Raw genomic sequence first — 13,533 nt, forward strand, 5'->3', positions numbered from 1 at the left:
TCTCGTTAGTTCCTGTTTTCTAGTTCTCCTGGTTTTTGACCATTCTGCCTGCCCTGACCCTGAGCCTGCCTGCCATTTCTGTACCTCTTGACACTGCCCTGGATTACTGACCCCTGCCTGCCCTGACCCTGAGCCTGCCTTCAGTTCTGTACCTTATGGACTCCACCCTGGATTACTGACCTCTGCCTGTCCTTGACTTGTTGTTTGCCTGCCCCACTGTTGTCATGCCCTGACCATAGAGAGCTGTTTTTTCTCTATGTTGGTTGGGGCATGATAGTGACTAGGGTGGGTCATCTAGGTGATTAGTGGTTTATGTTGGCCTGGTATGGTTCCCAATCAGAGACAGCTATTTATCGTTGTCTCTGATTGGGGACCATATTTAGGCAGCCATTTCCTCACTGTGCTTTGTGGGATCTTGACTATGTATAATTGCCAAGTAGCACTGTTAGCGTCACGTTTTGTTTTGAGATTTACGCACGCTGCGCACGCTGCGCCTTGGTCCAATCATTATAACGAACGTGACCACTGTTTTGTAAATATTATTATTATTTCGAACTGTCTGCATCTGGGTCTTATCCAGATGCTGCAGGGTAGCCTAGTGGTTAGAGTGTTGGACTAGTATCTGGAAGGTTTCAAGTTCAAATCCCTGAGCTGACAAGGTACAAATCTGTCCTTCTGCCCCTGAACAGGCAGTTAACCTACTGTTCCTAGGCCATCATTGAAAATAAGAATTTGTTCTTAACTGACTTGCCTAGTTAAATAAAGGTAAAAAATAAAAATCCTGGGATGGGATCTTTTTTGTAAAAATGTTTCTGCAAACCCTGAATTTCTGGTTACGGGATCAGCAAATGCTTGAATTTTGTTTCAGACAGGGTGTATTTGAGATGTATCAGTTTGTGGAGGAGAAGGAGAAATGTACTGCTTATGTAGTGTGGGTAGATGATAGCTGTACTGATGGTAGCCTTACCATGATCATTGTATAAGTGTTTAGTTTGTAAAATAGTATTTTATTTTGAGTGCAAGGAAAATGGTACTGTGTTTAGTAATGTATTGTAAGCCCATGTGATCTGAGCACTAGTAGGTGTATGACACTTAAATGAATCATATCAATCATGAATCATTAATCATTAACAAGTACTGGATAAAGTTGATGATGCCGTTGACCTTAACAAGAGTCCCAGGACCATAAAACATGGGGTTATTTTCTGCTGATACATTCTCATTTCAACCAAACCCACCACTGGTCTGTGTGATCAAAGAGCTGTATTTTCATGTCATCTGCCCAAGGAACAGGGTCCAATGCAAGTGGCAATAACATTCAGCAAACAGCAGGCCTTTACTTTTCTTGGATGACATGAATATAGAGTGTTTTGGCCACGCCCACCAGTGGGGTTTGGAGTCAAAATGAGAATGCATGAGCAGAAAAGAACCCCATACTGTATCTACTGTAAAATATGGTGGTGGATCTTTTGTTATGGGGCAATTTTGCTTCCACTGTTCCTGGGGCCCTTGTTGAGGTCAACGGCATCATGAACTTTATCCAGTACGAGGGCATTTTAGACAAAAACCTAGTTTCCACTGCTAGGAGGCTAAAACTTGACCGCAAGTAGATATTCCAGCAAGACAATAACCCCAATCACATATGAAAATCCACAAATAAATGTTATTTTGATCACAAAATCAACATTTTGCAATGGTCATCTCAGTCTTCGTACTTGAAACCCATTGAAAACCTGTGGTTTGAATTGAAGAGGGCAGTCCATAAGCGCAGACGAATGATGTCAAGAATGTGGAAGGATTCTGTATGAAGGAAGGGTCTAAGATCCTTCCCAACGTGTTCCCCAACTCATAAAACCTTTTAGAAAAAGGCTCAGTGCTGTTATCCTCACAAGGTCAGGTATTGAAAGGTATTGAAAACTGAGGTGTCAATTTTGACTCCCACCTTTTTGAAGAAAAAAAGTATCACTTGTTAAACAAAACTTCTTTCTTTGAGCAATTGTGTTCCCCATTTTTTTTTTCATTCAAATTTGCTCAGTATTTGAATTATGTATTTTTTTGAGAACTTTTTGCTAATCCTTTTCAAGGGGGAAAATGATTTGGAACCCCGCTGTATACTTCAAAGTTAGAGATATGTTGGATCCATCATAATGCTTCTACATTTTACAGTATGCCATGGCCTCTACTGGCCAAAGGTTAAACTATTGCTATGTTTATGCTATACTATGGGGTTGAGTCACTAGACTTTGACCAAATTTATTGCATCCAAAGATCAACTGTAAAGTACCTAGAACATAGATAGAGAGCCACTTGTCATCCAGAAGGTGCCTCAATGTCTTGACATGTTCTGGTTGTGATTTATTTCAGGCTACAAGGTAAGAATCTTTCCAGGGATTATTGTAAAGTGTGTAGAGAAATGTAATGTATGGTGTAATTTTTGATTAGTGAATGGAAGTAAAACACTTAACAGTCCATTTCCCCTGGGAAAGCTACGTGACAGTTCAATCATACAAAATGGCGCTAACTGGGCGTAGGCAAGTCAAATTGAAAAACATGTTGTTCATTTATTCGTATATTGTGGGTATTTTTTTTATGTATCATTGTTGTAAATTGTCTTTCAGAATATCGGAAAAATGTAGTTTTCATAATTACAATGATTTCCTGTTTCTTGTGTAATTTGGTATGAAACCACTCAACACACTTTTCTTAACATTGTTATTATGAATTTAATTCAGTAATAGTATAATAATAGTATAATAATAGTATAATAATAGTATAATAATAGTATAATAATAGTATAGTAATAGTATAATAATAGTATAATAATAGCATAATAATAGTATAATAATAGCATAATAATAGTATAATAATAGCATAATAATAGTATAGTAATAGTATAATAATAGCATAATAATAGTATAATAATAGCATAATAATAGTATAGTAATAGTATAATAATAGTATAATAATAGCATAATAATAGTATAATAATAGCATAATAATAGTATAATAATAGCATAATAATAGTATAGTAATAGTATAATAATAGCATAATAATAGTATAATAATAGCATAATAATAGTATAGTAATAGTATAATAATAGCATAATAATAGTATAATAATAGTATAGTAATAGTATAATAATAGTATAATAATAGTATAATAATAGTATAATAATAGTATAATAATAGTATAGTAATAGTATAATAATAGTATAGTAATAGTATAGTAATAGTATAATAATAGCATAATAATAGTATAATAATAGTATAATAATAGCATAATAATAGTATAATAATAGTATAATAATAGTATAGTAATAGTATAATAATAGTATAATAATAGTATAATAATAGTATAATAATAGCATAATAATAGTATAATAATAGCATAATAATAGTATAGTAATAGTATAATAATAGTATAATAATAGCATAATAATAGTATAGTAATAGTATAATAATAGTATAATAATAGTATAATAATAGTATAGTAATAGTATAATAATAGTATAATAATAGTATAATAATAGCATAATAATAGTATAATAATAGCATAATAATAGTATAATAATAGCATAATAATAGTATAGTAATAGTATAATAATAGTATAATAATAGTATAATAATAGTATAATAATAGTATAATAATAGCATAATAATAGCATAATAATAGTATAATAATAGTATAATAATAGCATAATAATAGTATAATAATAGTATAATAATAGTATAATAATAGCATAATAATAGTATAATAATAGTATAATAATAGCATAATAATAGTATAATAATAGTATAATAATAGTATAGTAATAGTATAATAATAGTATAATAATAGTATAATAATAGCATAATAATAGTATAGTAATAGTATAATAATAGCATAATAATAGTATAATAATAGTATAATAATAGCATAATAATAGCATAATAATAGCATAATAATAGTATAGTAATAGTATAGTAATAGTATAATAATAGCATAATAATAGCATAATAATAGTATAATAATAGCATAATAATAGCATAATAATAGCATAATAATAGCATAATAATAGCATAATAATAGCATAATAATAGCATAATAATAGTATAATAATAGTATAATAATAGCATAATAATAGTATAATAATAGCATAGTAATAGTATAATAATAGTATAATAATAGCATAATAATAGTATAGTAATAGTATAATAATAGTATAATAATAGCATAATAATAGTATAGTAATAGTATAATAATAGCATAATAATAGCATAATAATAGTATAATAATAGTATAGTAATAGTATAGTAATAGTATAATAATAGCATAATAATAGCATAATAATAGTATAATAATAGCATAATAATAGCATAATAATAGTATAATAATAGCATAATAATAGCATAATAATAGCATAATAATAGCATAATAATAGTATAATAATAGTATAGTAATAGTATAGTAATAGTATAATAATAGCATAATAATAGCATAATAATAGTATAATAATAGCATAATAATAGCATAATAATAGTATAATAATAGCATAATAATAGCATAATAATAGTATAATAATAGCATAGTAATAGTATAATAATAGTATAATAATAGTATAATAATAGCATAATAATAGTATAGTAATAGTATAATAATAGCATAATAATAGTATAATAATAGTATAATAATAGCATAATAATAGCATAATAATAGCATAATAATAGTATAGTAATAGTATAGTAATAGTATAATAATAGCATAATAATAGCATAATAATAGTATAATAATAGCATAATAATAGCATAATAATAGTATAATAATAGCATAATAATAGCATAATAATAGCATAATAATAGCATAATAATAGTATAATAATAGTATAATAATAGCATAATAATAGTATAATAATAGCATAGTAATAGTATAATAATAGTATAATAATAGCATAATAATAGTATAGTAATAGTATAATAATAGTATAATAATAGCATAATAATAGTATAGTAATAGTATAATAATAGCATAATAATAGCATAATAATAGTATAATAATAGTATAGTAATAGTATAGTAATAGTATAGTAATAGTATAATAATAGTATAGTAATAGTATAGTAATAGTATAATAATAGTATAGTAATAGTATAATAATAGTATAATAATAGTATAGTAATAGTATAGTAATAGTATAGTAATAGTATAATAATAGTATAATAATAGTATAGTAATAGTATAGTAATAGTATAGTAATAGTATAATAATAGTATAATAATAGTATAATAATAGTATAGTAATAGTATAATAATAGCATAATAATAGCATAATAATAGTATAGTAATAGTATAGTAATAGTATAATAATAGCATAATAATAGCATAATAATAGTATAGTAATAGTATAGTAATAGTATAATAATAGTATAATAATAGTATAATAATAGTATAATAATAGTATAGTAATAGTATAATAATAGTATAATAATAGTATAGTAATAGCATAATAATAGTATAATAATAGTATAGTAATAGCATACCTGTTGAACAAAGCAACACACTAGAATGAGTGAAATTATTTAAAAGACAGTCCACTACAGGAGAGGTGAAAAATTCTGTCATGATTACATGTTCATGTGATCGTATAATAATGTATTATTATTAATCGGTTTCTCATCAACCCCATGAGTTAAACTATTTGTGAAACGTAAACCCCACATGTTATATTTTGGTTGTTGTTAGTGACTCTTTGCGAGTTCCCCCTTCTGAGAGACAATTTTTTAAATTATTGTAGAAGAACATGACAATGTTCATGTGATTGCATTAAATCACCTGACTGTTTAGATGTGTCTGTTAGTAAATGTTTTATTTCTAGGATAAAATGAATAAAAGAGAATTGACATTTAATCATTTGTTGTGACTGTGTTAACGACATCCAACATGCTTGATTTCTGTTTAGGGGTCAGTGATCTAAAATGAGTCTCTCTGGGGAGAGAGAGGAGGGGGCCCCTACATCTAAAATGAGTCTCTCTGGGGAACATGACAGGAAAGCTATGAGGTGAGATGGCAATTTTGTTAAATAAATTATGAAGAGTTTATTTCCAAAGTGCTATATCCACAATTTTTTCACATTTGTGTTTTTTCATCAGAAACGATTGCTTTTGGATACCTTCATTTGTGTGTAAAATATTACTGTTCTCAGATTTTTTATTCATATATTTTAGATGTGTATGAAAATGTGTTGTTTTTGCAAAACGCTATATATTAATTTTAAAATTTTATTTAACCTTTATTTAAACAGGGAGTCGCATTGAGATTAAAAATCTATTTTACAAGAGAGCCCACATTACAATAAAAACAGAATATTAAAACATACACATGTGTATAAAACAATATAATTCAGCACGCAATTAACAAAATAAACATTTAATAAATCACATTCAACTACATAGAGGTCCTCAATCAATAATTTTAACTGCCTGAGTGGCACCAGTACATAGAGCTGCAGTGAACTCTGCAGATTGTTCCACAAATTAGGGGCAAAAAAACAAAACGCAAATTTTCCTAAATCTGTGGAGACTGAAGGGATCTCTAATGTTATCCATTCCTGAGAACGGGTTTGGTAACTTATTATTCTTATCTTAATTAATGAAGTTACATATGGAGGGAGTTTCTGTCAGATTGCTTTGTAAATTAATAAAAGATAATGCAGCTCTTTTCTTACAGACAGAGAGGTCCATTCCACATGTTTATACAGACTACAATGATGAGTGCTAAAACTGTCCCCTGTGATAAAACGTATTGCTGAATGGTAGACTGCGCCCAAGTGTTTCAAAACAGAGGTTGCCGCATGCATGTAAACAATATCACCAAAATCCAATACAGGGAGAAGTGCTGCTTGAACAATCTTTCTCCTATTTTATAATCTTTCTATGCCTTACGAAGGATAACTTGTCATCAATCCAGACACCCGGGTACTTATATTGAGAAACAAGCTCAATTTGGGCTCCATTTATAGTGCAAATATACAGGTCCTCAGGGTCAACATTTCATGACTTGAACTTGGTATTTTACTTGTATTTTACTTGTATTTAACTTGTATTTAACTTGTATTTTACTTGTATTTAACTTGTATTTTACTTGTATTTTACTTGTATTTTACTTGTATTTTACTTGTATTTTACTTGTATTTTACTTGTATTTAACTTGTATTTTACTTGTATTTAACTTGTATTTAACTTGTATTTTACTTGTATTTAACTTGTATTTTACTTGTATTTAACTTGTATTTTACTTGTATTTAACTTGTATTTTACTTGTATTTTACTTGTATTTAACTTGTATTTTACTTGTATTTTACTTGCATTTAACTTGTATTTTACTTGTATTTTACTTGTATTTTACTTGTATTTTACTTGTATTTTACTTGCATTTTACTTGTATTTTACTTGTATTTTACTTGTATTTTACTTGTATTTAACTTGTATTTTACTTGTATTTAACTTGTATTTTACTTGTATTTAACTTGTATTTTACTTGTATTTAACTTGTATTTTACTTGTATTTAACTTGTATTTTACTTGTATTTAACTTGTATTTTACTTGTATTTAACTTGTATTTTACTTGTATTTTACTTGTATTTTACTTGTATTTTACTTGTATTTAACTTGTATTTTACTTGTATTTAACTTGTATTTTACTTGTATTTAACTTGTATTTTACTTGTATTTAACTTGTATTTTACTTGTATTTTACTTGTATTTTACTTGTATTTTACTTGTATTTAACTTGTATTTTACTTGTATTTAACTTGTATTTTACTTGTATTTTACTTGTATTTTACTTGTATTTAACTTGTATTTTACTTGTATTTAACTTGTATTTTACTTGTATTTAACTTGTATTTTACTTGTATTTAACTTGTATTTTACTTGTATTTTACTTGTATTTTACTTGTATTTAACTTGTATTTAACTTGTATTTTACTTGTATTTTACTTGTATTTTACTTGTATTTAACGCACATTCTAGATCTGTAAGTGAATAATGAATTGAATCAAAGTCATGCTGAAGTTCACGAATGGCCTTCTGCACTGAGGTGGCACAGGAATACAAAACTGTGTCATCTGCATAGAGATGAATGCTACAAGATTTAACAGTGTTTCCTATGTCATTAATATACAAAGTGAACAATAATGGACCCAAAATTGAACCCCGAGGAACACCTTTTAGAATCTCAAGAAATTCTGATTTAACCTCATCTATCAAGATTCTGTTGCTAAAATAATTCTGAAACCATAAACAGACTGTATATCCCAGACCTACTCTTGATCATTTCTTCAGCAAAACAGAATGATCAACAGTGTCGAACACCTTTGACAGGTCAATGAACAGGGCAGCACAGCTCTTTTTATAGCATCCAAGGCATTGACGCGATCATTAACAACTAGCATGGTTGCTGTAGTAGTACTAATACAATTATCAGATAAAAAGGAACAAAGTTGTACATTAACCAAGAATTCAAAAATTGTAGCTAAACAACGTAGTCTTGAAATGGGGCGATAGTTGTCAAGATCATTTGTATCCCCAACCTTAAGAAGTGGCTGCACATATGCAGATTTACCAAGCTGTTGGAATACTTCCTGATAAAAATGTATAATAAAACATGTGGGCTACTGAGCCAGCAATAAGGGGTGCTGCACACTTAAGCAGACCAAGATCCAAATGATCAGCTCCTGTGAGACACCTAAGACAGCGCTACAGGGAGACAAGACCGTCCTCGCAGTGGCAGACCACATGTAACAACACCTGCACAGGAACAGCTAATCCGAACATCACACCTGTGGGACAGGTACAGGATGGCAACAACAACTGGCCGAGGAACACCAGGAATGCACAATCCCTCCATCAGTGCTCAGACTGTCCGCAATAGGCTAAGAGAGGCTGGAATGAGGGCTTGTAGGCCTGTTGTAAGGCAGGTCCTCACCAGACATCACCAGCAACAACGTCACCTATGTGCACAAACCCACTGTCGCTGGACCAGACAGGACTGGCAAAAAGTGCTCTTCACTGACAAGTCACGGTTTTGTCTCACATGGGGTAATGGTCGGATTTGCATTTATCGTCAAAGGAATGAGCGTTACACCGGGGCCTGTACTCTGGATCGGGATCAATTTGGAGGTGGAGGGTCCGTCATGGTCTGGGGCGGTGTGTCACAGCATCATCAGACTGAGCTTGTTGTCATTGCAGGCAATCTCACCGCTGTGCGTTACAGGGAAGACATCCTCCTCCCTCATGTGGTACCCTTACCGCAGGCTCATCCTGACATGACCCTCCAGCATGACAATGCCACCAGCCATACTGCTCATTCTGTGCATGATTTCCTACAAGAAAGGAATGTCAGTGTTCTGCCATGCCCAGCGAAGAGCCCGGACCTCAATCCCATTGAGCAGGTCTGGGACCTGTTGAATCGGAGGGTGAGGGCTAGGGCCTTTGCCCCCAGAAATGTCCGGGAACTTGCAGGTGCCTTGGTGGAAGAGTGGGGTAACATCTCACAGCAAGAACGTGCAAATCTGGTGCAGTCCATAAGGAGGAGATGCAATACAGTACTTAATGCAGCTGGTGGCCACACCAGATACTGACTGTTACTTTTGATTTTGACCCCCCCTTTGTTCAGGGACACATTATTCAATTTGTTAGTCACATGTCTGTGGAACTTGTTCAGTTTATGTCTCACTTGTTGAATCTTATGTTCGTAAAAATATTTACACATGTCAAGTTTGCTTTCTTTTTTTGCTGAGTTTATAAAGTCTGCAGAGATAAAATGGTGATTAAATGCATTAATGATATCAATTTAGTCAGTAATAAGGCCAGAATCTAAATTCATTTATTGGGGGAGAGAAGAGGAGATACAACCCTTCAGTGATTTAACAGCTTTCCAAATTTTAGCTGGGTTCCCTGTACATTCAGATAGTGTATTAACATAATAATCTGATTTTGCTTTTTTAATCACAGATTTCTCAACCGCCTAAAAGACTGCCAGTCTGTGCCCGAGTCTGTGAATCTAGCTTTGGCCAAGGCAGTATCTCTGTTGTGTATGACTTCAGATAGCTCTAGACTGAACCAAGGGCAAGACCCATTTTTAATTCTTAATTTTTTAAGGGAGCATGTTTATCTACAATACAATTGAAAACATTTGAGAAGTGGTTCAGAGCCAACTCTGGGTCAGGTATAGATGCAATACAATCAAAGTCACCAAAATAAAGGTCACAATGTTACTGTTTTCTTCTGGTGAAGGAGAGGAGGACCAAAATGCAGCGTGGTTATCTTTATACATCTTTAATAAAGATGAAAAATACAAACGGTATACAAAAACAATAACAGTGAAAACCCAAAACAGCCTTATCTGGTGCAAACAAACAGAGACAGGAACAATCACCCACGAACCACTCAAAGAATATGGCTGCCTAAATGTGGTTCCCAAAACACCTGCCTCTGATTGAGAACCACTCCAGGCAACCATAGACTTTCCTAGACTACTATACTACACCACAATCCCATAACCTACAAAAAAAACCTAGACTAAAATAAATAAAGGCCTGTTCATTGAAATGTTTAAAATTTCTCTTGTTGATAAAACGAGGTTTGGATTGAGGCATCCGTATACCCCTGACACATGCAAAGGGACAGTGGTCACTAATATCCAGCAAACACCCCACTTCCAGCATATTTCTCTGGAGTATTTGTAAATATGGGTCCTTTAAGTTTGTTTAGCTGGAATGGAGTGTTCGTATATGGTATATGTGACTGTGATATGTGGTTGTCTAATCTATCTTAAAATGAATGCACTTGCAGATGCCATATCTTAATTTGACCCCGTTTTTCAAAGCTGGAAAATAGAGATAGAGAGAGAGAGAGAGAAAGGGGGGGGGGGGGGTTGAAACAGCAGGTTCGGGACAAGGTCACACGTCTGGTGAATAGGTCAGGGTTCCATGTCTGACCAGCAGAAACTGGATGTATCGATACTGATATGATTGAAAGAAAGGGATAGCTGCTCTCGGATCAGTTTACTCCCTTCAAATATTTCCTTAACATTATAATTTTTTCAAAATACTGACAAGGGATAAGCTCCTAGAGAGATATTAGCACCTATGGCTTATTTTCTTGCTTACCCAATAAAAATGCACAATATCACAGATTTGGCACATCATTGTGTAAATGTTAGGCTACACGTCATATTGAGACAACTTACTTAACCTAAATAGAACTCAATTGATTGAGACAATTATTATTTGTCTCTCTGAAATAAAACCATCAAGTGATAGATTTTAAACAAATATGTCTGTCATTTAAACAACCCATGACATGATTAGATTGTAGAAAAACACTAACATTTCTTTAATAATTTTTTTAAACAATAAAAGCTAGTTTACCAACATTTCTGAAAACGTATGACATTCTGGAATGAAACTCATCTTATGTTTCCCCATCTGAGCTCAGAGTAGATGAGAGATGTAATTTGTGTCTCTGTTGTGTTGAAGTCCAATCAAGCAGGAGAGACCAGCCTTCCCTGTACCCAGCTGTGTGTCCATGAAGAGTGATCGGTCTATGCGTCAACCTATAGTGTTTAGAGAGGGAGACTTTTCACCTGAACAAAGGTAAGAAGAAATCAAAATCAAATAAATTCAAATTGTATTGGTTACAATCGCCGAATACAACAGGTGTAGTTGTAGACCTTACAGTGAAATGCTTACTTATGGGCCCCTAACCAACAATGCAGTAAAAATAAAAATAAAAATGAGAGTAAAAACTATGCTTAATAAGTAGTTAAAGAGCAGCAGTAAAATAACAGTAGCGAGACTATATACATGGGGGTATAGGAACAGAGTCAATGTGTGGGGGCATCGGTTAGTTGAGGGAATATGTACATGTAGGTAGAGTTATTAAAGTCAAAATGCACAGATGATAACGACAGAGAGTAGCAGCAGTGAAAAATGGGGGGGGGGGGGGGGGGGGGGGGGGGGGGCAATGCAAACCGTCTGGGTAGACATTTGATTAGATGTTCAGGAGTTTTATGGCTTAGGGGTAGAAGCTGTTAACTACTAGTGACTAGCAATCCCGTATCCGGGAGCGTAATCACAGCCTCAAGCGCATCACCATAACGCAACTTTTTCTATTCATGAAAATCGCAAATGAAATGAAATAAATATATTCAAACACAAGCTTAGCCTTTTGTTAACAACACTGTTTTTAACCCCCCCCCCCCCCCCCCCCCCCCCCCCCCCCCCCCCCCCCCCCCCCCCCCCCAAGGTGCGGACTCCCGGCCGCACACCTAAACCCATAGGGGAGGGTCTGGGTGGGCGTCTGTCCACGATGGCCGCTCTGGCGCGGGACGTGGACCCCACTCTAACACAGTCCTAGTCTGCTTACTACGCGTCCTTAGATTGGCGACCCTCGCCGCCGACCTTGGCCTATTGACCTTGGCCTATTAACCTTAACCAAGGGCCCCACTGGACTGAGGGGCAGCTCCGGACTGAGGGACAGCTCGGGACTGAGGTAGCTCGGGACTGAGGGATAGCTCGGGACTGAGGGATAGCTCGGGACTGAGGAGGAAGGCTCCGGCAGCGCTGGACAGGCGGGAGACTCCGGCAGCGCTGGACAGGCGAGGCGCACTGTAGGCCTGATGCGTGGTGCTGGCACTGGTGGTACTGGGCCGAGGACACGCACAGGAAGCCTGGTGCGGGGAGCTGCCACCGGAGGGCTGGTGCGTGGAGGTGGTACTGGATAGACCGGACCGTGCAGGCGCACTGGAGCTCTTGAGCACCGAGCCTGCCCAACCTTACCTGGTTGAATGCTCCCGGTCGCCCTGCCAGTGAGGCGAGGTGGAATAGCCCACACTGGGCTATGCAGGCGAACTGGGGACACCGTGCGCAAGGCTGGTGCCATGTAAGCCGGCCCAAGGAGACGCACTGGAGACCAGATGCGTAGAGCCGGCTTCATTACACTTGGCTCGATGCCCACTCTAGCCCGGCCGATACGCGGAGCTGGTATGTACCGCACCGGGCTATGCACCCGCACTGAGGACACCGTGCGCTCCACAGCATAACACGGTGCCTGCCCGGTCTCTCTAGCCCCCCAGTAAGCACAGGAAGTTGGCGCAGGTCTCCTACCTGGCTTCGCCATACTCCCTGTGTGCCCCAAATTTTTGGGGCTGACTCTCGGGCTTCCATCCACGCCGTCGTGCTCGTCTCTCCAACTCCATTCTCCTACAACCCTCCTCGCACTGCTCCAGCGAATCCCAGGCGGGCTCCGGCACTCTCCCTGGGTCGACCGCCCACCTGTCTATTTCCTCCAAAGTCGTATAGTCCATACTTCGCTGCTCCTGCTGCCGCTGCCTATCACCACGCCGCTTGGTCCTGTTGTGGTGGGTGATTCTGTTATGGTTTTCTTCTGGTGAAGGAGAGGAGGACCAAAATGCAGCGTGGTTATCTTTATACATCTTTAATAAAGATGAAAAATACGAACAGTATACAAAAACAATAAACGTGAATACCCGAAA

The 13,533-nt window shown here is 34.9% G+C and overlaps 1 protein-coding gene across 1 annotated transcript in view; it reads left to right on the plus strand.

Moving 5' to 3' along the window:
- The first annotated feature begins 2,132 nt into the window (after positions 1–2,132).
- LOC110485300 (NACHT, LRR and PYD domains-containing protein 12) overlaps positions 2,133–13,533 on the plus strand; it is a 50,544-nt gene continuing 39,143 nt past the window's right edge. The window contains exons 1-3 of the mRNA XM_036939240.1: positions 2,133–2,372; positions 5,935–6,033; positions 11,516–11,632. Coding sequence (XP_036795135.1) covers positions 5,951–6,033; positions 11,516–11,632 — 200 coding nt within the window. The 5' untranslated portion in view covers positions 2,133–2,372; positions 5,935–5,950. The remainder of the gene's footprint in view (positions 2,373–5,934; positions 6,034–11,515; positions 11,633–13,533) is intronic.

Source organism: Oncorhynchus mykiss, chromosome 12 (genome assembly GCF_013265735.2).
Source record: "Oncorhynchus mykiss isolate Arlee chromosome 12, USDA_OmykA_1.1, whole genome shotgun sequence".
NCBI lineage: Eukaryota > Metazoa > Chordata > Actinopteri > Salmoniformes > Salmonidae > Oncorhynchus > Oncorhynchus mykiss.